The following is a 27,427-nucleotide window of genomic DNA, read 5'->3' as shown; positions in this document are numbered from 1 at the left end:
ACAAATTGATTCTTATTAAGGGCTTCTGCAGTAGAAATCCTTTTCACAACTGCTAGGTACAACTATGATTGAGGTTACTGTGTAATGGGGTGCTACAATGTATACATGGGAGCTGGTACCACGTGTGAAGCTGAAATTACATGAATCAGTAGGCTGTTGATATCTCAGTGTGCGTACTTTGGATTTGTAATAATCCCCAATTCAAAAAATAACTTGGAAGTGATAAATGCAATTGACAAACAGACTGCAAGTCTAACTATTTATAATAAGAACATTGCATATATAATATTGTACTGAGAATAGCATATTACTAGTATGGTCTACAAAGTCATGTCACAAAAGTAATAAGGCTAATGGAACAGATAGGGCAGACCCACTAACCACTTAGGTAGTAAGATACTAACAAAGATATTAGTATATATAGCATGATGAAAAAGGTATGCTATACTCAATATTCATATATCAAAGATATATAAATCAAAATATATAAAGAAAATTAAAAATTCCTCTCTAATTCTTTCTCTGTGTATATTGTGTAAAAGTAGCTAGATGGAAGAAAGTGATTACACTGCTAGGCTATAGAGGTAAGTTCAAACTGCAGAGAGACTGAGCACTACCCACTAGTGAAGTGTGTGGCCAAAACTGCATCAGAGGACTGCAGGTGACTGAGAATGCTTGGTATCATCTCCATCCACTGGCTAGCTGTATTGACCTGCACTAGCTGGCTGTTGGTCTAGTCTCATTAATCGTGAATTCATGAACATGTAAAGCTGTGTTTCTCAGCCTTCCTAATGCTGGGAAACTTTAATACAGTTCTTCATGTTATGGTGATCCCCAACCATAAAATTATTTTGTTGCTACTTTATAACTGTAATTTTGTTTGTGTTATGAATCATAATGTAAATATCTGACATGCAGGATATCTGACATGTGACCCTGTGAAAGGGTCATTTGACCCCTAGAGGGGTCACAACCCATAGGTTGAGAATCACTGATGTAAAGCATTTATGCTATATTGATATCTCCTCCAATTTAGCAGTCCCATATAAGCGATGTTGTGTCACAGCAAAGTGTTTTGGCAGAATAGACTCCTTCTCAAATTAGGTAAACATCCAAAGTGACAGAAAAACAAAAATAAAATCAAGTCTTCTAGAAGATCTTTTAAAGGGAAAATTTGAAAGAATGTTACAAACCTTTCTCATAAAAAAATCCCTTCTTACAACTCTATCTTTCTACACACATGCATTTATCACTCTAGGCAGATATTTTCATCTGTTCAGGAGGAATTCTGCCTCTGCATTCAAAATGAGTTTATATAAATCAAACTGTGCACCACACATGGGTGTATTTGTCAAAAAACTATATATCGCTTTTACAGAATTTGAAATTGCATGGTATCAGACACATAGAAAAGAGAAAATATGCCTAGTTTAAGAGGCATTCGTAATATTTCAGTTACGGACATATTACCTTTTTGGATAGCTTAGAGATAAGACTGACTTGAACATCTTTCACTCATAAAAATAAAATTATACATCAAATATTTTCTTGTTGTTTATTCCATTTGCTTCTGGTGTTATCTAGCCCTGCAAATGTATCAGTTGTCACCATAAGCTCTAGAGATTTCTAGGGCATGACTATCAGAGCTCTATCACATTTTGAATACCCGATAGGTTTCTTAACGTTCTACTATTTGGTGGCCACCTTGTGCACTTGAGACGCAGTTTAGCTTATGGAGGGTTTTTCCTAATGATAACCTATATTTACTCTGATTCACCCAAATATTGGCCTAGCACAGGCTTGGAAGAAAAGGAAATGGGTCCTTTGCTCCATTTGGCACTCACAGAGAAGGTGGTTCTACTAGATGATATGGTGATATTTTATTTGTGCTGAAATGTGATTTTATTTGTATGTTAATAAATAAAGTTGTCTGGGGATCAGAGCTAAAAGCAAGCCATTTAGCAGAAGTCTGGCAGTGGAGGCACACGCCCTTAATCTGATCACTCTGGCAGGCAGAGTCTCTGTGTGGTCAAGTACACAGCCGAGCAACCCGAACCTTTAATCCCAGTACCAACCATAGAGATCTGGAGGTCTGTATAGACAGGCAGTGATGAGGAAGTCATGTGGTTGGGTTTAGAGCCAATGAGAAGGCAGAACAGAAAGACAATAAAAAGACAGTCACACAGGAAGAAAGTCTCTCTCTCAGGGAAAGCCATGGCAGTGAGTGGTAAGCTAAAGGGAGTCGTGGCTCTTGCTCTAATCTCTTAGGCTTTAACTCTATTTGGCTCTGTGTTTCTCATTTACTGTGACTGTTTAGAATTTCATCTACAAGATGATATTGGTAGGGGCCACAGGAGGGCAGCATTAAAACACAATCTTTGCCCACACTTAAACCCTGCCTAGGGAAGTAAAATTTCAGTGGTCACCAAAAGCTCTGGAATGACAAAACCAACAGTCAAATTAACCCCATAATTCTGGAGCAGCTGCTGGATTCTCGCGGGCATTCATTCGTTGAAGCCAGTACCTGGAGATCAGTATTTCTCACGTGAGCTACTAGATGGCAGCAATTCCTCAGTGCTATGATGTATCATGCAGCAGACCTCTTCCACGTGGGAGGTGCAACTTTGAATACTTACCAACGATCTGCATTACAGTAAACTTACATTATCTATGAAAAGCTGTGGGAATTCATCTATGCAATTTACAACTATTTATATTTAATTAATTAAATGACTCTTGGTCACATATCAAGGGTATCTAAAGTGGTCACTAGAACCCTTGAAAACAGAAGTTCTCTCTGTGTCTGAGTTAGTGTCACTTCTCAACAGCGATAATAAAATGATAATCCCTTAACTGGATAGGCAGTGGCAATACCATTTGGGAAATCCACGAGTACAATGTTTTACTGCATTACTGAAGAGGAAAGGATGATTCTGCAAGCCTGTTCTGTCACAGCTGGCCTGCAAAAGCATCACTGGGAACATTGCCAGTAGAGACTATTAAGGCTAGTGCTTTTGGAAGTTTAGGATTTCATATTATTTTAACCATTAGCTCACTGTCCTATAAAAATACCCAGAGCGAACACATTAATTCCAATCTTTTTTTTTTTTTTAATTGAGGAGTTAATGGTGTTATCAGATCACAAACCTCAAGCTTTTCCTGGCTTGCTGGCTAAGGCATGGGGTGGGAGTCTGAGTGTTTCTTTCTGGGTTTAAAATCTGGCCTCCCTGGTTAGGAAGATATACTCAAAGAGATACTTAACACAACTCTCCAGGAAAGCAATGATTTTCTTCTTTCCTCCTCAGCATGATGCATCTTTTCCAAGGTCTCTAATATGTACATCCTGTTTTCCTTTGATCTGATTCACTCATGACTTTGTTTCCTAAGACCCTAAAAACTCATGATCCTGTGGGTGAGGTTTTATAAAGCAGAAAAACATATTTACAGTCTCAATGTTATTTGGTGGACTAAGAAAAAAATATGCATCTTATACAAAAAGCACTAGTGTTGTTTAATTGTCATCTTGACAAAATTTAGAATCACTTGGGAGATGGACCTCTGGGTCTACCTGTAGGGGATTACTCTGAATATTTAGCTGATATAGGAAGACCAGTCTTAATTGTGGGTGGGACCATTCCCCAGGCAAGGCTGTATAAACTGCAGAAAGCGAGCTGAGTACCAGTATGCATGCATTCATTTGTTACTCTCTGACTCTTGGCTTTAGATGCAATGTGGCCAGCTTTCTCAAACTCCTGCCACAGTGACTTCACTTCAGTGACAGATATTTACCTGCAACAATGAGAACAAACCCTTCCCCCTAAATTGTTTGCGTCAGTACATTTTACAGCAGAAATAACAAGAACCCAAGGCAGGACTTAGCACAGTATTTGTTCCAGAGTAAGACGCTTACACACCCTATCCCTACTACAGTTTCTGAATACAGTAATAACTTCTACATCACAGGCATCAGGGGGGTCATATGCGAGAAATGTTCTTCCAATCAGAGCGATACATCTTTGTTTAAACCCTACAAAAATCCTTACTTTATTTAAAAGAATTACAGATTCACGGAGAGTTGCAAGAACAAGATAGAGATGTCCACTGTGCCCTTCACTATGTTTCTTCAATGATTGTGTGCTAGGCAAGTACAGCAGATAGCAGAATAAGGAAGCTGGCCATCAGCTCTGTGTCAGTCACTTATGTAAATTTACATAGACAGTGCTGAGGTCAAGATAAAGAAAAGGCTGCAAAGACCATCTTCTTCCTCAGCAGTCCTACCCTGCTCTTTTGACTACACCTTCCTTAATCCCTGGGAACCACCAATTTCTTTGTGTGGTTTTCCCATGATGAGCCTATTTCATACATGGAAAGAATTTCACAGTAGCCAACCTTCTGGTTTATCTTTACTTTCTTCCACTGAGATGAAGCTCTGTGAGACATCGAAGCTAGTGAGTATCCCAACAGCTTGCTGAGTGGTAAACCCTAGTGTGGATATGAAATGCCACTTTAATGTAGGCATTTCGGGGTTTATGGTGACTGCCAAATAACTTTTGTGCAAAGACACCATTTCAAGATCTCTCAGTGATTTCTCTGCCAACAAGTCGAATCACATGTAGCCTTTTTCCTTTTTATGAAAGGTTTGAAGATCCAAAGATTAATTATATAAATATAGAAAGAAACTCTTTCTTATTCCAAGGAAAACACTTTAATTCCATTTTAGAACATTTTTGCTCATACATTCATTAGCACAGTACTTTAAATCATTCTTCTGTAATGCTTTAGTAGGATTTAAACCACTGGCCTCTTATTAACCTCCTTTGACCATCTACATAAAGACAAAAAGACATTATGCATTTTTAAAACTGTAATTTCATTGACCTTCTTGTATCTGTCTAAATGCTCTTTCATTGTACTTAGCAATATGTCTTTAACTCTTATATAAACTCATAACAATAAATATACATTGCTACAATGTCCTACATAATCATTATAAGTAACTTATTTTGTGACAGAAATGTTTGCTTAAAGAATAGAAGAAAGACCCTTAAGTGTGACAGTAGGAATTATAAAACTCCAGTGGTTAATAAAAGATAGTTCTTGCTCTTAGCTCCCATTAGATCATTAATTGTTTGTTTGTTTTAAGATAGGACCTAAGGTAATATAAGCTGTCCCTGAACTCACTATGTAGTTAAGGATGACCTTGAAATTCGAACCCCCCCCCCTGCCTTTATCTCCCTGGTGCTGAGGTTTTAGGTGGCTATGAACATACCCGCTTTATGTGGTACTGGGCATTGAATTCCATGGCTTCATGCATACTAGGGAAGTGCTCTATGAACTGAGATGTATCCTTAGGCCCCAGTAGTTCCTTTAGGGGAACAGTATGTTTTGTGTATCTGTAAATCCCTATGACCAAGAACTTCATGTGAAGTAGATACTTAACCTGTATATGTTGTATTGATGCATTTTGTAGGAGAGAACTCAGAAATTCACATCATTTTTTCCTCATGATGCTTTGCCTAGGTTTTATACCCCTTTCTTCCCTGATACTATTGTTATAAACTGCTTCTTTAAATTCCAAGCCTGGGCATAGGACACTTGAACATATAAGGAAGCATATATAGCATATAATAAAAGAATCAGCTAACAATTATCATCTGGACTATTTATATTCATAAATCACCTGAACATAGGATATGCTCAGCATCTCACTCAACAGAACAATATATCAAGGAACTTGGTTGTGGCACCTGCCAATTTCTGTGATGTAAATATTCCATCTTTGCCAGTTTCAGCATGAAATCACTAAAGGCAGAATTGAGAAAAGCTTTGCAGGATTGGCTCTTGCCAGTATGAACCAGAACTAGTACCCCAATGGTTTTGTTCACTTACCTAAAGCACATACTTAGGAGATGGCAATAGGTTACAGGGTACATGAATTTTGGGGCTTTCAGCTTGCGGGATCCAGGCCATACTCTGCAGCTGTAGCATGGATTTTGTTTGTTTGTTTGTTTCTAGGTAAGTGTATACAGTGTTGAAAAGGCAAGAATATGAACACTTTCCCTGTTCACTCAGTGGATTCACTTTAGTCAACAAATGTGTTTTCTAGACTTCATGAATCAAGGTATCACAGTGGTTTTAAGGGATTCTGTGGGAACATACTATAATGCAGAAGAGCTGTGGGTGGCACATAGAGGTAGCTTCCTGGTTATCTTGCTCCTTCAACTCATCAGAAACAGTTGTGTAGGCATCCAGTACATAGTCTTCCCCCCTTCCATGTTTAGTTCCACTCACACTTAAAAGACTTTATTAAGAGCCACATGCCTCACTCAAAGGACAAATCGATTGCTGTAGGAACCTATATGAGCCACAGTTTTCTCGGGGTAGAAAAATAACACAGGCTGTGGTCTTGTAACAAATACTGTAAGCCTCGTAAAATATTTTCTCTCTAGGACAGTTTCTTTTTCTTTCTTTCTTTCTTTCTTTTTTTTTTTTTAATCAAGTCTTGGTTTATGTTGTGCTCATGGATAATAAAACTGGGAAGATAGATAAACTGAACATAGGTGGCTATACCAAGTGAATAGCCTTGTCCTGCTTCTCCTGATTTTATGAAGGAGAAAGCTACATGCTGTGATAGCTTAAACTGAGGATTAAAGGGATCTAGACTCAAGATTCAGCATTACTGACATCTCAGTTAACTAAGCATTTATCCTGTTACTGGGGCTTCTTAAAATCATACCCTCTTGAACACACCCACTGTCTTAGTTAAGGTTTCTATTGCTATGAAGAGACACCATGACCATGGCTGCAACTCTTTTTTTTTTTTTTTTTTTTTGATTTTTCGAGACAGGGTTTCTCTGTGTAGCTTTGCGCCTTTCCTGGATCTCGCTCTGTAGATCAGGCTGGCCGTGCGCCACCACTGCCCCACGGCAGCAACTCTTATAAAGAAAACATTTAATTGGGGTGGCTCCCTTAATGTTTCAGAGGTTCAGTCCATTATCATGGTGGGGAGTATGGGGGCAGAGCTAGTGCTGGCTACATCTTGGCTTGCGGGCACCAGGAAGCATAGGTGGTATTCTGAGCACAGGAAACCTCAAAGCCCGCCCCCACAGTGACACATTTTCTCCAACAAGGCCACACCCACTCCAACAAAGCCACACCTCCTAATAGTGTTATTCCCTATGTGATTATGGGGGCCAATTACATTCAAACAACCACACCCACCATGAGTAGGACCTGGAAATCATACAGAAAATTTTGCCCCTGAACATGTACTCCCTGGAACAGAATTAGCATCAGCCGTTAGTAGAGACACATGGTACCAGGCTTTCTCTCAGACCTGGAATCAGACTTTGAATTTAACATGTCTAAGAAATTCATACATGCAATAAACATTAACATGTATTGCTAAATCTTCATTTTTTTTTTTACAGTGGTAAGAAGCACGCCACATAAAATTTACCATCTTAGCTATTTTCTGTGTACATTAGTGTTAACTCTATGTGATACTATTCAGTGGATCTTAGAATTTTTTCATTTTTGCAAAATTGAAAATTTATCCACCCATAATGACATTTTACGTTCCCCTCTTCCCCTCCATTTATACTGCTGCTTTCTGTTAGTATAAACCTGACTTGTCTGGGTGTCATGTACCTGGAATCAACATCATTTCCTTCATGTAATGATCTTATTTCACTTCATGTGTCTTCATGGTTCATTCATGTTGGAGTGCATGCACATCAGTATTTTCTTTTCTTTAAGACTAAGTAATATTCCATTTTATGTGTGCTGTATTTTACTATGTGTCCATTCACGAACAATTAGATTGTTTCCATTTTCTGGCTATCATGAATAATGGTGCAGTGATCATGATGTACACATACTTGTTTGGGATGCTCTTTTTATTATTTTGGATATATTCCAGGAGGGAGGCTTGCTGGGCCTTATGACAACATGTAACTTTTAGATGAGATACTCTACTATTTTCTATAGCAGCTGTAACTTTTTCACTCCCACCAACAGTGCATAGGTTACAATTTATTGAATCCCCCATTCTGGTTTGGCAAATTTTAAGGGTTCCACTGTCCCCTTTCAGCATTTGTTATTTTTTTCTAGTCCTTTACTCCTCCCATTCTGTTTAGTGATGTGTGTTCTCCTATAGGGTATGAGACAAGATCTCACTGTGCTTCTGATTTGTATTTCTTCATGAATTGTGTCTTTTGCTTACAAGTATGTCTATTCAAGACCTTAGCCTATTTTTTTTATCTTTTTTTTTTTTTTTTTTTTAGTTATGAGCCTAACCCTTAACAGCTGAGTCACCTCTCTAGTCCCCTCTGTCTATTTTTAATTGGTTTGCTTTTGTTATTAAGTTGCAGAGGGTGTTTGTACTCCTTAGGCAGTGATCCCTTACTAAAGATATGCAAATATCTTCATTCCACATGTGGCCTTCTCACTGATGTTTTCTTACATGGATAGTTCCTGTTTAATGTATTTTTATTAAGGCAGAGGTGTTTTATTAAGATCCAATATTAATAAAATATTGTATCCAGTTCCTACAATACCGTAATAAATTGTGTGCATGCGTGTGTGTGTGTGTGTGTGTGCATGCGTGCATGCGCAGGCACTCACATGCCACAGCATGCATGTGGAGGTCAGAGGTCAGAGGACAACTTTCAGGAAATAATTCCCTCTTGTCACCTTGTGAAATCCTTGGAATCAAACGCAGGATATCAGGCCTGTGCATGAGTGACTCTACCTACTGAACCGTCTTTCTAGGTCCCATTCGTTAAAAGGACTTTGTGTGTGTGTGTGTGTGTGTGTGTGTGTGTGTGTGTGTGCCAGTCTGCTATGTTGTATTTTGGCACCACAGCTGAAACTTATTTGGTCATGAATTCCATGGTTTGTTTTACAGGCTATCCCCTCTCTATACTGATCTCTGAACTCATGTGCAGGAGCACACTGTATTGACACGTCATGCCCAGCAATTAGTAATCATGAAGCTTGCAATGTTGTTCTTTGTTCTAACATACTGTTAGCTGTTTATGGGCCCCCTTGAGATCTTATAGAATCATTTGTGTTCTTTAACAAAATACTTTCCACTGAGATTTTCATTCATTTGACTTTATTGAAGTTGTTGACAGATTTTGGAAAAGTGTAGAGTCTTCCAATACAAATCAGGCATATCTTTCTGCCTGTATTTTCTTCAGTTCTTTCAACAATATTATGTAGTTTCTAGTGCACAAGTTTTTGCCCCTGTCCCCCCTTGATTACTCCTAAATTTATTTCTCTTTGATGCTATCATAGATAGGACTTCTTGATTTCCTCTTTAGATTTCTCTCTGTTGGCCTACAGCACTGTCACTGAGTTCTTTGTAGGTCTTGATTTTGCAGCCTGCAGCTTTTCTGAAATGATTTATTAGTTTCAATAGAGCTCTGTCCGCTTTTGTAGCTGCTTCTGAGTTTTTTCTATGCAAGATCATGTCATCTTCAAACAAAGATTTTACTTTCTTCCTATTCCAAGTTAAAGGCCTTTACTGCTTTTTTCTTATCTGATTGCTCTGCCTAGGACTTCCGGTACTATACTAAACAATAATGGTGAGGGTGGGCATCCTTTCCTTGCTCTGGATCATAGGAGGTCTTCAATCTTCCAACAATAAGTGTGATGCTGGCAGGATGCTTTGTATGCAGTTTCTATTACACAGACACAATTTTCTCTTAGCCTTATTGCGGAGTATTCTTTTTTAAAATCATAAAATGGTGTTGAATTTTGTCAACTGCTTTTCTTCATTGACTCAAGTGATATTTGGCACTTTCCTTCAGTCTTGCCATGGGGCATAGGACACAGGCAGATATTCACACCATGGTTCCTCTTTGAGTTTCAGGTATAAATTCTGCTCAGCTCTGGCGGATAATCCTTCACGCTGATAAATTTGGCTGGCTGGTATTATGTGGTGGAATATTTTGTATTGCAACGTATCATGGGGATGCATGGTTTGAAGACCTGCTTCTCATGGTATCAGGCAAGTGCCAAGCTCAAAGAATGAGGCTGGTTGTGTTTCTTCTTCTGAAATTCCGTGGAAGGTTTGAGCAGAACTGGCGCTAATTCCCCTTTAAATGCTCGGTAGAATTCTCCATGGAGGCCTCTAGTCCTGGGTCATTCTTCCTTGGGAGGCTGTAACTATGACTTTTACTTGCTTACTATTTATGAGCTCTGGAGATTCCTACTTCTTCATAACTCAGCTGGACAGTTGTATGTGGTAATTCATCTGCTTCTTCTCAGGCATTAAACTTAAAAAAAAATCTATGCTATAATTTGCAATCTTTTTTTTTATTTGAGTCTTTTTCTTAGTCTAGATGAAGGTTTGCCATTTTTCTTGATCTTTCTAATGAATGAACTCTTTATTTTACTGATTTCTTTCCTGTTCTTTATTTCTGTGTTTGTGTTTAATAGCTATTATTTCCTTTGTGACTACTATTTTGCTATTGTTGCTGTTTTGTTTAGTTTCTTTTCTAATTTCTCAGTTGTAAACACAGGTTGTTGCTAAATAGGTAACTTCTTTCTAAATTATTTATTACTATCAACTTACCTCTTACTACAACGTGTGCTGCATGCATATGTCAATATATTTTCACTTCTCTCCAGACATATTCCAAGTTCCCTTTTATTCCTTTCTACACATCAATGTTATAAGAATCAGCTGTTGGATTTTCACGTATTTGCAGATTTTTCTGTTTCCCCTCAACTATTAAGTTCCATTTTCATCCCAGTATGGTCCAAGAGGATGCTTTGTGTGGGTCTAACCTGCTTATGCCTGTTGAGATGTGTTTACATGTGGATTATCTTACGGAATTTCCCACTTCTGACTTTTTTATATATATTGTGGGGTGCTAATGCTTAAACACACACACACACACACACACACACACACACACACACACGCACACACATACACACACACACACACACACACAAACACATCATTCTACAGGTGTGAACTGACCCTTTAACCATGATGCAATATTGTCTTCTGTGACAGTTTTTTTTTTTTTGCCATACAGTCTGTCTTGTCTGATACACCTTTTTTTTTAAAAAAAGTATTCATTTTATTTTATGTAGGAGTATTTTGTCTGCATGTATGTATGTGTGCCACATGTATACCCTTGGTGCCCTTGGAGGTCAGAAGAGGGCATCAGATCACTTAGAATTAGAGTTATAGATGGTTGTGAACCATCATGTGGCTATTGGGAATTGAACTGGGGTCTTCTCTGCAAGAGCAAGAGTGTTCTTAATCACTAAGCCACCTCTCCAGCTACTATATAAATTTTCTTAAAGATAACCTACAGTTTGCATATTTTTAAATCCACTCAACCAATCTGTCTTTTTTTAAAGACAATTATTAATAGGGAATTGTTGATGGGGAAAGAATTAGAATGACCATTTTTATGTTTTGTGTATGTCTTTTATCTTTTGTGCCCCTCCTTTCCTTACATATTCTTCTGTGTCTCTTTGATTGTTTAATAGCATGTTTTCATTTTTTGCTTATTTCCCTGTGTATATTCCACATGTATGAATATGATACACACACATATTTGTGCTTATCATTGCAATTACACAGCATATCTTAAAATCAGAGTCATTTATTCCAAACTTACAACTTAAGTTCTGTCCCAATAAAAGTTTTGTTCCTATGTATTCTACTACTCTTACTTTTGTTGCAGAAGAAACAAATTATTTTTAAGAATATATACTAAAAATACAGATTTATAGTTACATTTACACTTTTTTATATATATCAGACTTAAAATTACCTTTGCACCTATGTCATAGTATTAAAATACTACATTCATATTTGTATGTATCTCTACATAGGAGTTTGATTAGAATTTTCAGGTTTTTTCATCCTTCCAGTGTAATCCAGATGAGTTCTTTGAGGATTTATTGCAGGGCAGTCTCCTGATGATGAACATTGGATTTTTGCTGACCTGGGAATGTCCTTATTTATCCTAAATTTTTAACATAAAGTTTTTTTAGATACGACATTTTTAGTTGAAAATATTTTTTCCAGAATTTTCATTAGATTATTCTATTCTACTGGACTGCAAAATTCATGCTGAGAAGTCTGCTAACGATCTTACAGAATCCCCCTCATACATGAGCTATGCCATTTTTTTTCTTGCTATATTTTTTCATTCCTGGCTTTGGACAGTTTGATTATCATGTGTGTAAGTGTATATCTATTTGGAGTCACTGTAGGAGGGATTCTTTGAACTTTTTGAATCTCTATGTCCATTTCTTCACCCAGATAGATTTCAGCCATCACTTAATCAAACATGTTATTTAATGCTTTATTTTCATTTCTGAATTTCAGAATATGTACATAGTTCTGTTGGACTCTGTCACATAAATTCCTTAGGCTTTTTCACTTTCCTGTGTGTTTTTCTCCTTGCCTCTATTATTTCCAATGTTCTGTCTTTGAATTAGATTGTTTCTTCTTCTTGGCTAAGTTGGCCATGGGATTTTTCAACTCAGTTGCTGCAGTCTTTCTTTACCCCCAGAATTTATTCTTTTTCTTCATCTTCTCTGTCTGTGATACTCTATTTTTCTCCCATGCATCTCTTTGTTAATTTAATTTTGCTGCTTTAAAAATCATTAAGAATAGAAATTATGCTTAAATTGAATTTTTTATGGTAACTGATAAACCTCTAGATTTTTAAGCTGTTCCTTTAAATAGACCATGCTTGCTGTGAATATCACTCTGTATAAATAAAATGCTGATTGGCCAGTAGCCAGGCAGGAAGTATAGGTGGGACAAGCAGAGAAAAGAATTGTGGGAAGTGGAAGGCTGTGTCAGAGAGAAAACTATGGAAAATAAGATGTAAGGTACTGGTAAGCCATGAGCCACATGACAACTTATAGACTAATAGATATGGGTTAATTTAAGATATAAGAACTAGATAACAAGAAGCCTGCTCCGGCCATACAGTTTATAAGTAATATAAGTCTCTGTGTATTTACTCAGTTGGGTCTGAGCAGCTGTGGGACTGGTGGGTGAGAGAGATTTGTCCTGACTGTGGGCCAGGCAGGAAAACTCTAGCTACGAGTTTATGTAATTTCCTACAAAGTTTTGCAGTTCCTGCTCAGTACCTCCTCCTGGTGTCTCAGAATGGCTTTGTCTTTTTCCAAGCTGTCAACCAGCTAGCTGTGCTGGTAGACCGTCCCTAGTGTCCACTGTACAGCTGACTCTGATGTCAGACCGGGCCAAGGAGATGGGGTTTTTGTTTTCAGTGGGCCTTACCCCTATATTAAGGAAAATACACATCATTTCCTTTGGCAGTCATTCCCCATTCATGCAAGGCATACTCACTATATTGAATGTGTCTTCCATTCCTTCCCCCACTGTCTCCATTTAAATGTCAGAAGTTGGGATTACTTTCTTGATGACTTCATGTAATGATGGTAGGATGGGCAGAGAAGAGCTGACTCCTAGTGAGTGAGTACTATGAATTTTTCTACTATGATTTAACATGGCTGGTTCCACCAATGACCAGAATACAGAAACATCTTCATTGTGTTAGGTAGCTAGATAGATATTAGCAACTTTAGAGGCCATGAGACTGCATCCGACTCTCACTGTCAGCTTTGGGCTCCACCCCATGTTTCCCTGGTCATATGAGCAAGGGAAGGTTTATAATTGCTCCTCCTGTGATTTAAGATGCTACTGGAAAAGGTGAAAATATCAGGGCTTTGTTGAGGCCTGTTAAAGCAAAAGTACTTTCTTATGGTCAAAGGAATTGAGTCGGGGTTCTATCTTAGGCCCTGGGTAGAGACAGAACAGTCTGATGTACCCATCAAATGAGAACTTTACATACTACTCTGTCTTCCCTTAAGAGTTAGTACAGCTGTCAATTACTTGGCCAGGAGACTGCCTTTTAGGAGACTGATTCACCTTCAGACATGCTAAGGAGATGGGAGGAATAATTATCCCCTAAATGAGATCATTTAGGTATATGCCCGACTCTTCTTCCAATGTAGTTGCTCACAGATCTTCACTGCCAAACCTGCTCACTCTTCTGAGTTCTAACTAACACAAAAAGCATAACTTCTCCTTGTTTCTTGTTTTTTTTTTTAATCTCTTTTTGAGATATTGTCCCAAAGCTTACTGACTACCAAGGTTGAACCTGTCTACTTTGTTGGATCCTAACTCAAAAAGAATGGCTATCATTTCTCATCCCTTTATCCATCTCTCTCTTCTCACAAGCATTCCAACGTGTGACTGATATTTCCACATAAAACCAGATAAAGCTTAAAAAAGGATTATAGACACACAAGACATGGAGTCAAGCATGGCCTCTTGGTAGCTACATTTTCTCTGTTGTGCTATGTTGGCTGGCAGTGAGCAGTGGCATGGTTCCTTTAAGAGATGGCCTTCTGACTTGGTGCTAGCAGCAAAAAACTAGCGGCTCTTTTAAGGGGCCCTAATACCAAACACTTAGATGGTATCTATGAGCAGCTGGTAGCATGCTACTGAGTGGCAGCATGGACCTAGAAACTTTTTCCCAGAGTTTGAGTTATAAACATGGCTCTCAGAGCTGGTGGTAAATGTATCTCCACCACCATGGGACTAGACTCTCAAGAAAATGAGAAGAAGGAGCCAGTACCGGCATGCTATGATCTAAGTTGCACAACAGTTTTTTTGCTCATGCATATAGAAAAGGTTACACATGCACAATAAGGACAGATTCAGACAAAAAGAGCCTCTAAATAGGTCACAGTATGTTTAAAAAATATGCATAGGCTTGGGAGAGAGAAAGAATATATACCATTTTAGATTAAAAAATATTGTTTTAAAATAAAGTCTTTAAAAAGGAATAGAGTAATAAAAATACTATAAGCCATGTAAAGATGGAAAATACACACAGAGTCTAGATACTGTATGCTATTGTGTTGTCTTTAAATTTTAATGGCTAATGACCAAATGATAACTACTGAGAGACATTTGATTGTGAAAGCTGCTAGATTAAACTAACCTATACATTTAAAAATTGTCTTGACTTCAAAATTTAAGCCAAAAGATATGTTACTTTGGGAAAGAGGTTCTGCTTTTAATTCTACAGGAAATGAGAGGTGGTGGATTCATTCTGTGTTAAGAAAAATCAGATTTGATCAAGGAAGACCTTTGGAAAAATCTCCACTGGGAACAGATGGCCCAGATGAGCCACTGTTTCAGAGTACCTCTGCTGCAGTTTCCTCTGAGTTCTGCATCCAGAACAGCTTCAAAGCTGCTGGTTGAGATGATTGCTGGAATATTCCAGTCAGGACTTGACCATAACCTTACATTTTCTCAGGGTCCTCCAAAGATTACCAGTGCCCCCAATCAACAGGAAGTAGTCTAGAGAACTATGCCCACATTTCCAAAACTAAATTATGAGTGCCTGCCATTGTTTAGGGGATTTGATTACAAGTTGTTATGGATAAAGGTCAGGAAAAAAGCTAAGCAAAGGAGACTAGATTCAGGGATCTTATTCTGAAAATAGAAAGGGGAATATAGAAATGATAGGATAAAAGGGTAGATTATTGAATCTAATCCAAAACACAACTATTATTCTTATACATTTTTACATTGGTATGGATTTTGGTTTATTAATACAAATTTAAAGTTAATTTTGTTACTATATATATATATATATATATATATATATATATATATCTACCCTTGTTTAGGGTGTTATGTTTATGCAGCTCATTTAAAAATATAATATATAATTAAGAAATACAGATTAATAGTAATGCATAATAGTAAACTTATAGTCATGTTAGGTATGCTTTCAAACTCTTCAAACACTTCAAAGACCTACAGAACATGGCATTTAAAATGTTTTAATAACTTAGACTTTTCTCAACAGTAAGACATGTTTGCTCCTGGCAGCACCAATTACTTCAAAGAGGATGATGGACATTGAAGAAATTCCATATGGCATTTGTTTTCTTTACGTCAAAAGCTAGCCATGTTGGCAGAAAAAGACTGCCCTTGCCTCAATTGCTGACAGTTACTGTCCAAACTGGACCAGCAGAACACAAAAAGGTTGATTGCTAAATTTTGCCAAGACAAGGTAGAAAGTCCTTCAAAATTCCCTGCTTCAGAGGAAAGTCTGTCAGAAATGCTAGGCCTTAGGCCAGAGTTGGATGCCCCAATGTTACAGAGAAACTTTGGCTGACTGTCCAGGCAGCCTGATGTCCCTGTTATTAGGTAACATTTTACCTTTCTGGGGTATTTGATGTTGTTGAAGACTGAATAGTTACAATTATAGTTTCCCTTAGTTATAACAGAAAGTAAATAAGATACAAATCTTTAGACTCACCAAGATAAGATAGATAATTAAGTATTTTCTGTAATTTTTTCAAATGCAAATGGATTGGATAATGTTACTGTAATTCTTACATAATAACTGTTTTTGTAGTAAATAGTTTTACTATTTTAAGGTTAAAATCTTCCTTTTTAATTATACAAAAAGGGGGAAATGCTGTGGAACAGTCCTTTTCTACACTATGAATATGTATTACTCTCATTGGTTAATAAAAAGCTGACAGGCTGGTAGCTGGGCAGGAAGTTAGGCGGGAAAGCCAAACTGAGAATGATGGGAAGAAGGAGGGTAGAGTTGGGAAAGATGTCAGCTAGCCATTGAGCAAGCAGGATGTGTAAAAAATGAGATAACAAGCCATGAGCCTCTTGGCAAAGCATAAATAGAAATACGGGGTAATTTAAGTGAAAGAGTTAGCTAGTAAGAAGCCTGAGCTATCAGCTGAGCATTTATAATTCATATTCAGCCTCTGAATTGGTTATTTAGGACTGGGCAGTCAGGACAGAAAACATCTGTTTACATACAAGCTCCAAATTCCACAACTGCCTGGGTTCCAAATGCTGCCAGAGTTAGCCCCTTACCACTGGCCAGCTCTGCCTTTAGGCAGATCTGTGCTTGCACTTCCTGCTGGTCACATATGCTGCTTTTGCATGTTCCCCCATGTCCACCTTTCAGATGACTGGATCTTTGGCTCCTTTCCCCCATGGCCCATAGGTTGTGGGCTTTCCATGGACCCCTTTCTCAGACTGCTGACACATGATCAGCAGTAACTATCCTCAGCCAAACTGTGCACCACCTGTGTTCTCTTCCCAGAGTGCTAAGCAGTGACAGTCAGTCTTACACTTCACTGTCATCATCATCAGATTTGGTGAGACAATTTGGAATCCTTAAAAGGTGAATTAGTTTTTAAAAAAGAGTTTTTTCCCCCCACATTAAAAAATGGGAAACACTATTATGATGGAGGGAGTTAGGTCTCTGAATAGTTCTACAATAGATGGTTTAAAAATGGAACAATTAAATGAGGGGACAATTAATTTAGCTGGGATTTATGTAATGTCAATTATAAACGTTATAAGTTTGGTAATTCTTTGTTTTATTCCCAAAAACGTTGGTTGATATGAGTTCCAAGAAATAGGCCTTAGAAAATATTACAAAAGAAAATAATTCAACTTTTACTGGTAAGTTACAAGCCTTAGAAAAACTTACTTAAATAAATAATAGAGATATTCAGATAAAGACAAAGTAGAACCAACCTCACCATTACATTATAAAATTAGAAAGGAACAGTCCAAGATTATAAAAAAAAAAAAAAAAAAAAACAACAACCTTAATTTATCCAGTCACGCTACAGGAACAACTGCCAAATGACAGATATCCCCAAGGCTATGTAAGAGCTGACTGGATTCCTGTGGAGATGTTAGATTTGAGGAGATTTAAGGAAGTGATGGTCTTATATAGTGTTCATTCACCTTTTGTGAGTTAGATGTTAAATTCATGGTCAACTAGTAATAGAATTGTCCCTTAAGACTGGAAAGACTTGGTTACAGCAGTATGGAACCTGATCCTCAGTTACAGTGGAAGACCTGGTAGAAGATGAGGTTAAGACCATTGAACAATGAAGTAGGGCTAGAGGTATGGGAATTTCCCAAGATCAGTTTCTTGGAGAGGGCAATTCTGCTGATGGACAAAGACAGTCTATATGTGATGAACATGCCTTGGCTCTATGTTGTGCAGCAGCTTTGAATGCTTGGGACTGAGTTGAAGAAGTCGGAAAGAGAACTGAATCATTTACTAAATGTATACAGGGCCCAAAAGAAACCTTCATTGATTTTTTTTCACAAAGATTGACTTCAGCTGTAAATAGAATGATACCAAATCTAGAAGCTAGACAAATAATAATTGAATCTTTGGTTTTTGAAAATGCTGACTCACAATGCAAAATGGTAAATAGGCCTTTAAAGACAAGATCAGCACCCATAGAGGGATGGATCCAAGATACAGTCAATATTGAATCTCATAAACATGATGATAATTAGATAAGAGAGTTGATTTCCAAAGGCTTGAAGAAAAATCAAAATGTCTTATGTTTTAATTGTGGCAAACAAGGTCACCTAAAAAAGGATTGTAGACAGGGCATTCTTAGAAACAATGCTTTTTTCTAGGAATAATCCAAACAGAAGGCTCCTGTCTCCTGGAGTATGCAGAAAGTGCAGCAAAGGCCAACACTGGACCAATGAATGTAGATTAACAAGGTCTAGACAAAGGTAACCCTTTGCCATCAGGAAATGCCTTGGGGAGGGGGGCTCTTGCAGGCCCCCATGTCAAATTTGGTTCAATTGCTCCCTGTCTCTGTGGGGAAAACTCCTCTCCAGAGCAATTAAAGGACCTAATGCATATTGTAAAAAAAAAAAATCATACTGCTCCAAATGATAGAACAGCTTTAGAAGATAAAACAAAAATTTCAGGAGAAACCAAAACAAGAGAGACCTCTTAATTAGAAGAGGTGATGGTTCATCAAACAGCATAACCATTCAATCTAACTAACTTGTAAGACTAATAAATGCTTTTTGTTTGATTAAATATAACTTGCCAAAAGGGAAACCCTCTGAAGTTAGGGTTGAGGCAGGATTTTGCTTTTGTCTTTCTGGAGAATTAAGGCATCCAACTGAAGACCACTGGACAAATGAGACATCTGAAGAAAAAGGATGAATCATCCAGAGAAAATGTCCCCCTCTAAAAGAGTAAATTGGTCTAATGGTATAGCACATTTCTAACAGGATAAAATTTCATACATCTTCCCAAATGTTTGTTTCTGCTGTTCTCTACAGACATGTAATGTAAGTGATCTTTTTGAAGTCCCAGTTCAATTAAAAATTAAAGCTGACTTTGGAGTTGGAGCATGGATCTCTCCTTCTCATAACCCAAGTATGCTTGTTAAAAGGAACATCTAAAAGCTATCTCATGTCAGAGAAGCCACCTGCTATGGGACAGAAGAATAATCACAATTAAGGGACTATTCTATTGCCACTAACCTTATAATTCTTTGGTTTTACTTTGACTCTTTAAATTTTTTCTTAAGGTAAAATATTATCGCAAAATTTATAAAAGATATATATATATATATATACATATATACATACATATATATCTCAAACATTTTGTCATGATATTAATGGTCATATAGAGTACTAATTCTAGAAAAAGGCTTCATCTAGCTTCCTGTACATGATTTCAGGTTTGAATCTTTATCATATAACTAGTAATTAAATTTTTGTACTGTGGATGTACATAACAAATTATGGTCCTTTAATCTTTTTGAAATCTGCTGCATATAATATTTAAAATGTTTAAGCCTTCTGCAGTGAATCATGACCTTGTCTAACAGTGACCTTTGACATCTTCAAAAGGGGCCCTGCAATGATGATTCCACCTGGATTGTTGGTAACACCACTAAGCTGACAAACACCACTCAAAGATGTGCTTTGGACTACAAATTGTTCAGGACAATTTCAAGATGGCTAGATGAGATGGTCCAGCCAGCCCCATGTTGGGCACCATATGTAAATGTATGTTTCCTGTTCCAACTGCCCAGTCTCAAATAACCAACTCAGAGGCTGAATGTGAATTATAAATGTTTGGCCAATAGCTCAGGCTTGTTACTAGCCAACTCTTACACAAATTAATCCATATTTCTATTTATGCTTTGCCACATGGCTCATGGCTTGTTACCTCACTTTCTACACATCCTGCTTGCTTAACGGCTGGTTGGCATCTCTTCTAACTCGACCCTCCTTCTTCCCATCATTCTCAGTTTGGCTTTCCCACTTAACTTCCTGCCCAGCTACAGGCCTGCACGCCTTTTATTAACCACTGAGAGTAATACATTTTAATAGTGTAGAAAAGAATTGTTCCACATCATTCCTGAGCATTTGTAATTCATTAAAAAAAAAGCCATATATAAATGGACATTTCCTATCCCAACTGCCTCGTCCCAAATAACCGATTAAGAAGCTGAATATGAATTATAAATGCTCAGGCTAATTACTAACTAGCACTTTCATTTTAAGTTAATACATATTCCTTATTTTGCTCTGCCATGTGGGGTTACCTTTATTAGCATGGCACATTCATCTCCTGCTTCCTCTGCAGATGATCACCACTTCTTACTCTGCCCTTTCCTTCCCAGAATTCTCAATTTGGCTTTCCTGCCCAACTTCATCCTGTTTAGCTATTGACCAATCAGCTTCTTCATTAAACCAATCACAGCAACAAATCTTCACAATGTACAGAAGGATTATTCCACTGCAGAGATTAACCACTTACTTGCATTCTGGTTTATCTTTCAAACACCAATAAAATGGTCCTCAAGCTTCCTTCTGTCCATTTTGAGATTCCTTTATTAATGAGACTAAGAGCACACAAAAGGAAATCCCAGTTTTCTCAGTAGCAACTGTTTCTAGAAGTCACACAATGGCAATTGCTCTCTGCATTGTTAAGTCTGTGTATCCAGTCAGGGGAGAGGGTCCTTCTACTCTGTTATTTTGCTGCCTTTACCCCCTACTAGGAAAGCTTCATAAATGTCAATTCTAATATATGCTAAGCCAGGCTACCAAAGTGTAATTAACCCGTTACCAGAAGGAGGTAGAGAGGAAAATAATTATCTCATTTTGTTACATTTTCCCACAGAAGAGATTTGAGGGGGATAATAGTAAAATATATACATCAATGAATACTTTAAAATATTACTGAAGTCAAACAGAAGAAAGGAAGGAAAACAATCTCACTGGTATTGTATGAGAGAGTTAAATTAGCCCTGGACTTTTGGAAGCCAAAGTAGACAAGGCAACATGGAGCACAGAGGAAAAAGTTACTGGCTGGTGAAGATTTCAGTAATGTAATAAAAGACTTGCACTTTTCCTTTTTAAAGAAAAAGTTATTCACTTTAAGATCAACTTGTTGGGAATATCTTTGTGTAAAACATTATGGACGTCAATGCAGATAAGGATTTCACAGCAATTTTATAGGGGATTTAGGGATTCTGTTAATAAGACAATATGGTAGCCACATTTCAATACCTTGAGTCACATTTTGACTCATGCCTTTTCTTTGACTGTGAGGAATTATGATACACATCTCTGAGACTGTAATGTCTTCCCTGGATAAGTTTTAAAGTATGAGATCCACAGCATGTAATACCTTTGCTCAGCCTTCACATGGTAGCTTCTCAACTCATTCTTTCTACCAGTGTCCTGGTGTCACAGATCATCTAACCATGATAGCTATCTATGATGCCTTATATTTCTCTTATACAAGCAACTTCTGATATAGAATACTGATCCTAACCAGAGATTTACCCGCATTGAATATGCTTAACTTTTTAAAAAGAAAGCAAATGTTCTGTTGACCAGAAATGTCAGCATGACCTGGTTCCTTGCTAAAAATGTGCATTTTCAGGTCTCATCAAGTACTAGCCAGAGATTCTGGGAGAAGGGTGCAATAATCTTTTGGATGGAATGTCATCGAGTTGATTTTGGTTTACAGTAAAGTTTGAGAACCAAGACTTTAGGCAAAATCCTATGGTAGTTAGTTCTGATCAGTAAGAATATCAGTTGCAGCCAGGCGGTGGTGGCACACGCCTTTAATCCCAGCACTGGGAGGCAGAGGCCGGCGGATCTCTGTGAGTCCGCGGTCAGCCTGGGCTACCAAGTGAGTTCCAGGAAAGGCGCAAAGCTACATAGAGAAACCCTGTCTCAAAAAACAAACAAACAAAAAAACAAAAAACAAACAAACAAACAAAAAAAAGAATATCAGTTGCAAACTTTGCTCCTCATTTGAGTCTCACTCAGACAGTTTTGAGGAGTAATGTCTAGTTCTAGGCACAGAAGTTGAATTACTTGGCATGAGCCCAGTGCAGCTTCATCAGAAAGATCCTCTAGATTACTGTAATTTGCAGGAAAAATTGATAATTAAAAAAATGATGCATGTTATTAATTCTGAGGGTGTGTACAAGTTTTTGGTTTGAAAAGAGTTAACAAGAGTGACTTTATGTTGTTGTACACATTTTCAAGTTTGAAAAGGTATTTACAAGAGATTTCCTGGTTTTCACAGGGAGAAGGGTTAACAGCATCTTCTTCTCAGTAACTTTCAAAATGTATAAACTTTGATTCTGAGATCCAAGCATCTGCCTCTCTGGGATGACAGAGTTTCTATCTAGATAGCTACATTTGGATAAAAAAGACATTTGTCCTCTCATTGGATGCTGCTCACACTCCTACATTTGATTATTTTGTAATCTGGTTCAATGAGGCAGTTGAGAAATAAGATCGAGATGCACTTGTGAAAGTCCCTCTGAAATAACTTTTAGTTTAGCCTTAATGGTTTTCTAATTTGGGAGCCAATCATCTGGATAAATGCCAAATTAACTGGATAATTGCTCAACCCTGCACCTCACTTTAATTGGACCATCAGTTACTTGATGTTGCTTGAGTGTCCTGCTAGGGTCCGATGTCTTCTCCCAAGCAGGACAGGAGAATGCCCTTAATGGTATTTCCTTAAGATTTAGTGTAATTGTGGTTGCGCAGTATATATATGTATATTTATGTAACAGTGTAAATAAAAGGAATTTCTTCAGGACAGAGGCAGCTACAGTTTCATTTAAATCCTGGAAAATTCATGTTATATTCAAAGACTACTGGGTAGACTACTTTCTCACAGGTAGCTTTATACACTGCACAAAGCTAAGGTTCTCTAGTACATTAATTGCACTGCCCTTTATAGACCAGAAAAATTGGATAAAGTACCCACACATCTTGGTTGGCACAGCAACTTGTTCTCTATCTGTTTTCTGGCCTCCAGTACAGTGAATGTTGGGTATCTGGCACCTCCAAACTATTCTCGTCTCTGGGAAATTGACTTTGAGAGACCTGTTTCATTCTTCACCCTATCTCCTAGCACCTCCATCTAGGACCTCATCTTTGCCTCCAATGGGACAGTCTAGGGGCTAACTGAAATGTTTACTTGAATAAAACCAGCATCCTACCCTCAAGGTAAAAATAACTCTGAGATGTAATTTGTGTTTCAAAAGTCTCTCCTCTGCATCACACCTGGGCTAGAGTTCACTTAGTGATGGCCTTATCTCTGCTCACTGCTTCTGCTTGCCTATTCTTCTCATCTTCTGGATTTTCCCTGAGAACACTCCTTTAATGCTTATAGCTATATGATCTGTGCCTCTGCTCTAAGAATTCAGATATCCTGTATATCACAATTATCTACATAGCATAAACATTCTATATCAAACATAACAGAGTATCACACTTTTTAGAAATCTATTGAGCAATCCTTCTACTTTGTGAACATGAGTAGAAGTCATTATATTAGGAATGTATCCAGTTACCATTAGTTTTTAAATTATTTATTTAACATTTAAGTTTCCTAATCATTTCAGGATTGTATTCAGTTCAATTTTAGTATATTTGCAGGAGTCAGAGAGAGGGACGGAATTATGTTTATCCCCCAGGGTTTATATGCAGCACCTCAAAGAAGCCCAGGGATTATGGCCCCCAAAGGAATCTCACTCATGATGCTACGATACTAAAGGAAAAAAAAAGACTTGGAGGATGGGTAGATTGGCTCAGGGGGTGAAGATGCTTGCCTCCACACCTGATAACCTGAGACACATATGATCCCACAAGAGAAATAAATGAAACAGTAATTAAAAATTTAAAATATTTGGATAATAGTTTCATTGAGAATTTTTTAAAACCATAAGTTATAATTGATCAGTTACAAACCAGGACATCTCTATGTAATGCTACTTCAAGGTAAAATTCTCTCTATGCCCTGTGAGGAAAGCACCCAATACTTTCATTAATTATTTAGCAGTTTCAATCCATTAAGAATAGACATGTTACAAATACATTAAATATCCACACAGAACACATAAAGCCTGACCATGGGAAAAGCCTATTAAGTATGTACTTCCTAGCCATCTCTTATTCATGATGTTAGGGCTATTATCTAGCATTAAAGGGAATCTCCTCCACAGAACTGAGAGATCCTAATACGGTATCAATAGCTGAAGCCAGCATAGATTTTTTTTCTTCCCTATTGAAAAGCATATAATTTTATAATTTCAATTCTCTTTTTTTTTCAGTTTAGCCTCACAATTCTAATACAGGCAACAAGAAATAGAATGTGCAAGCCCAGAGTCAGACTATTATTATTCTGTGAGGAACAAAGTGTCTTGTGGAACAAAAGACTATTATAGTTTGCTACAGTTAAGCAATATCAATCTACGTTACATTTCTAAAGATCAAATGTCTTCTCCCTTGAGTGAGATTTTAGGGAACTACCCAGTCAATACACAAATGCCCTTAAATTAACTCAAAACACATAATGTGATAGGTTTGGGCTCTTAAGGATGGGGCTTGTAAATCTGTCATTTAAGAGTTTCTGAAATTGTTCATTAATAATATTTCAACTTTATTTCTCCGGCTAAGTTCTGTCTATATATGCTCTAGGCACATGAATCAATTTTTTTTGAAAGACATTGAGGATTCTATATTCACAGGAAATCATCTTGGGTACTTTGTGATTTCAGGCCATTTTACTCTGGTCTGGCATATTCTTGGTCTTCCTTCCGTCTGTATTTTTCAAATACAGCTTGCGCAAGGCTCAGCTGTCTGGTCCTACCGAGCAGTCAAACCCTCCTGCTTCAGCCCCTACCAGTGCTCCTGTTCCCAATGTTAGTTTGGCCTGTGTCTTTACTGAGACTCCATGATGGTCCTCATGGCAAATGCAGCTGCCATCAGGACGGCTAATAACTGCTTAGGAGTTCCCATCTTCACTCTTTAGGCCCTGACCTGAGCATGTCTGTGCTTTCAGGAATCCTGATTTGAAGTCATAACACCCAAGATAACGGCGTTACAAGTTAGGGATTTGGGAATATAACTATGCCGTGAAAATGAAGTATTCACAGACTTCTCTGAGGCCGGCTACATAGAGTTTGCATGGCTCCCTGAATTCTCAGAAACTTTTGCCTTTGACACGATGTTGGTCTAACCTAAAAACAGCAAGAAGACTAGCTGTGGAGACTTTTTTTCTTCCTGCATTGCACAGGTTGGAAGACAGTCAACTTGAGATTGTATACTTCCAGACGGAAGATCTATATGGTAGTCATGGAGGACAGCCTTCAGAGGGAAAGTCAGGACTTAGAGACTGGAAAAGCTATCAAGTTATGTAAATTGCTCTCGTTCTGTGCTGTTTTCTTCATATTCCTTATGTTACAGTCCGGTCAAGAACTATTGTTTAGTCCTTCTCAATTAAGAGGTGCTGGTGAAATAAATTATAATTGTTTTGGTGCTTTTATGCCATTATGTTACCTTTCTACCAGTAATAGCGAAATTTAAGATCTTTCTATGGGATATATGCTTTCTTGAACTTAAAAAAAAATACCCATAGATTAGATTAACCAATTCTTTAACTATTGATTTACTGGCACATGAATCTGCTTTTCAAAATGGTATCTTAAGTCCGTCATTCACTTACCATCATTACTCATTCAGTATTTATTGAACACCTACCATTTACTTAACTATTTCATTCATCCCCAAGGATACAATTGTGAACTTTGACATCATGGGGAGATTAAAATGCAATGAGGAAAAAAAGGATGATTATATCAAAGTACAATATACTCCTGGCCTCTGTTTTTAAGGAGGCAAAAATAAAGGGCAGTACAAAAATCAGTAATGGGAGGATTGATTCAGGCACAGGGCTTGCAGTGACTACATGAGGAAGCCATCTTGGAGTTTGGAGAATGGAACAGAAAGCTCTGTAGGCAGGAGCAGTGTGTTCCATTGGCCTTTGGGAAAACTGCACCCCCAGCGCCAAATACATCACTGAAGAACACAGTTGGCATTGATAGGCATTGAATGAATATAAGAATAAATGAAGGTATTAAGTGAATAAAGGAGTTGAGAGATTGTCTCAGAAAATGGATTGGTGAATTAAGAAATTAATAATTAAAGGCAAAACATTGAGGAGGATAGGATGTAGATCAGAGAGGTCAGTTCCAAAGGGAAGGCACAGAACATCAGCAGACCATTAGTGCACAGTCTGGACAGTTCAGACATGGAAGAACAATGGTCACTCTGCAAGCTGCTCAAATTAGCCTTTCCAGTCCAAGTCAGCTCTACTCCCTCCAAGCTGAAGTTGTACCAAATCAGAGTGATCACAGTAAATGTATTTCAGAAACTTAGTTCAATTAAGAAGTGTGGTCTGTAGAGGAATAAAAAAACGAATGCCAAGGGAGCTGAGTTAGTTGCTGTGAGCATAGAGGAGACTCATTTAGAAAATGGTCTCTTCCCATTGCTTGGAGGCTGTATGACTTGTCTCTAGGACATCTTCAAACCTAAAGATCTCTTTATACATTCCTAGGACTAAACATTTGTGGCTGGCAAAGTTACTTATTACTTTAGTGACTTAAAGAGTTATTTTTTCCCTTCATTTTTTTTCCTTTCCACTATAAGGACTCACCTATTACACTAAGCTCAGCGCTGGAAAAGATAACTCCATGTTTATTCTCTGCCACACACTGGTACATGCCAGCATCTGAGAGATTCACTATTGTTATGTTGAGAGTTCCTTGTTCGATTTGTATTCTATCCTGTGAAAGAAAAGAGTAGTATAAAAATAGTGACCTTCTACAGCTGAGAGCTTAAGACAATTTTGCTACATGCTATGTCAAGAGGGCTGAATGGGAGGAAAATACTCATCATATAAGCAATTTACATTAACATGATCTGCTTATCTGTCAAATAAATCTGTGCCAGGTCAGATGGCAAATGGAACCAGCAGCATATCAGTTGGTAAATGGAATTTAAATTGTAGGATTCTCTTGCATTTGTGTTGATTTAATAGTGAAGTCATTCAGATGAATATACCCTGTAAATAAGTGAACTTGACCTTGAAAGATGAGAGCTGTTAACTGGGGAAACGGGAAAAAATACAATCAAATTTATCATTTAGAATTTAGACCTCTTAATTATCACCAGACTGTTCTTCAAGGGCTG

The 27,427-nt window shown here is 37.7% G+C and overlaps 1 protein-coding gene across 6 annotated transcripts in view; it reads right to left on the bottom strand.

Annotated features, from left to right (window-relative positions):
• LOC131906031 (contactin-4) overlaps positions 1-27,427 on the bottom strand; it is a 350,158-nt gene that overhangs the window by 168,285 nt on the left and 154,446 nt on the right. For all 6 annotated transcript variants that reach the window (XM_059256813.1, XM_059256815.1, XM_059256814.1 and 3 more), the window contains exon 7: positions 26,892-27,021. In XM_059256813.1, the coding sequence (XP_059112796.1) occupies positions 26,892-27,021 (130 nt within the window). The remainder of the gene's footprint in view (positions 1-26,891; positions 27,022-27,427) is intronic.

This window comes from Peromyscus eremicus, chromosome 3 (assembly GCF_949786415.1).
Source record: "Peromyscus eremicus chromosome 3, PerEre_H2_v1, whole genome shotgun sequence".
NCBI classification, from domain to species: Eukaryota; Metazoa; Chordata; class Mammalia; order Rodentia; family Cricetidae; genus Peromyscus; species Peromyscus eremicus.
The sequence above is the reverse complement of the archived record's forward strand: the minus strand, read 5'-3'. Positions and strand labels throughout refer to the sequence as shown.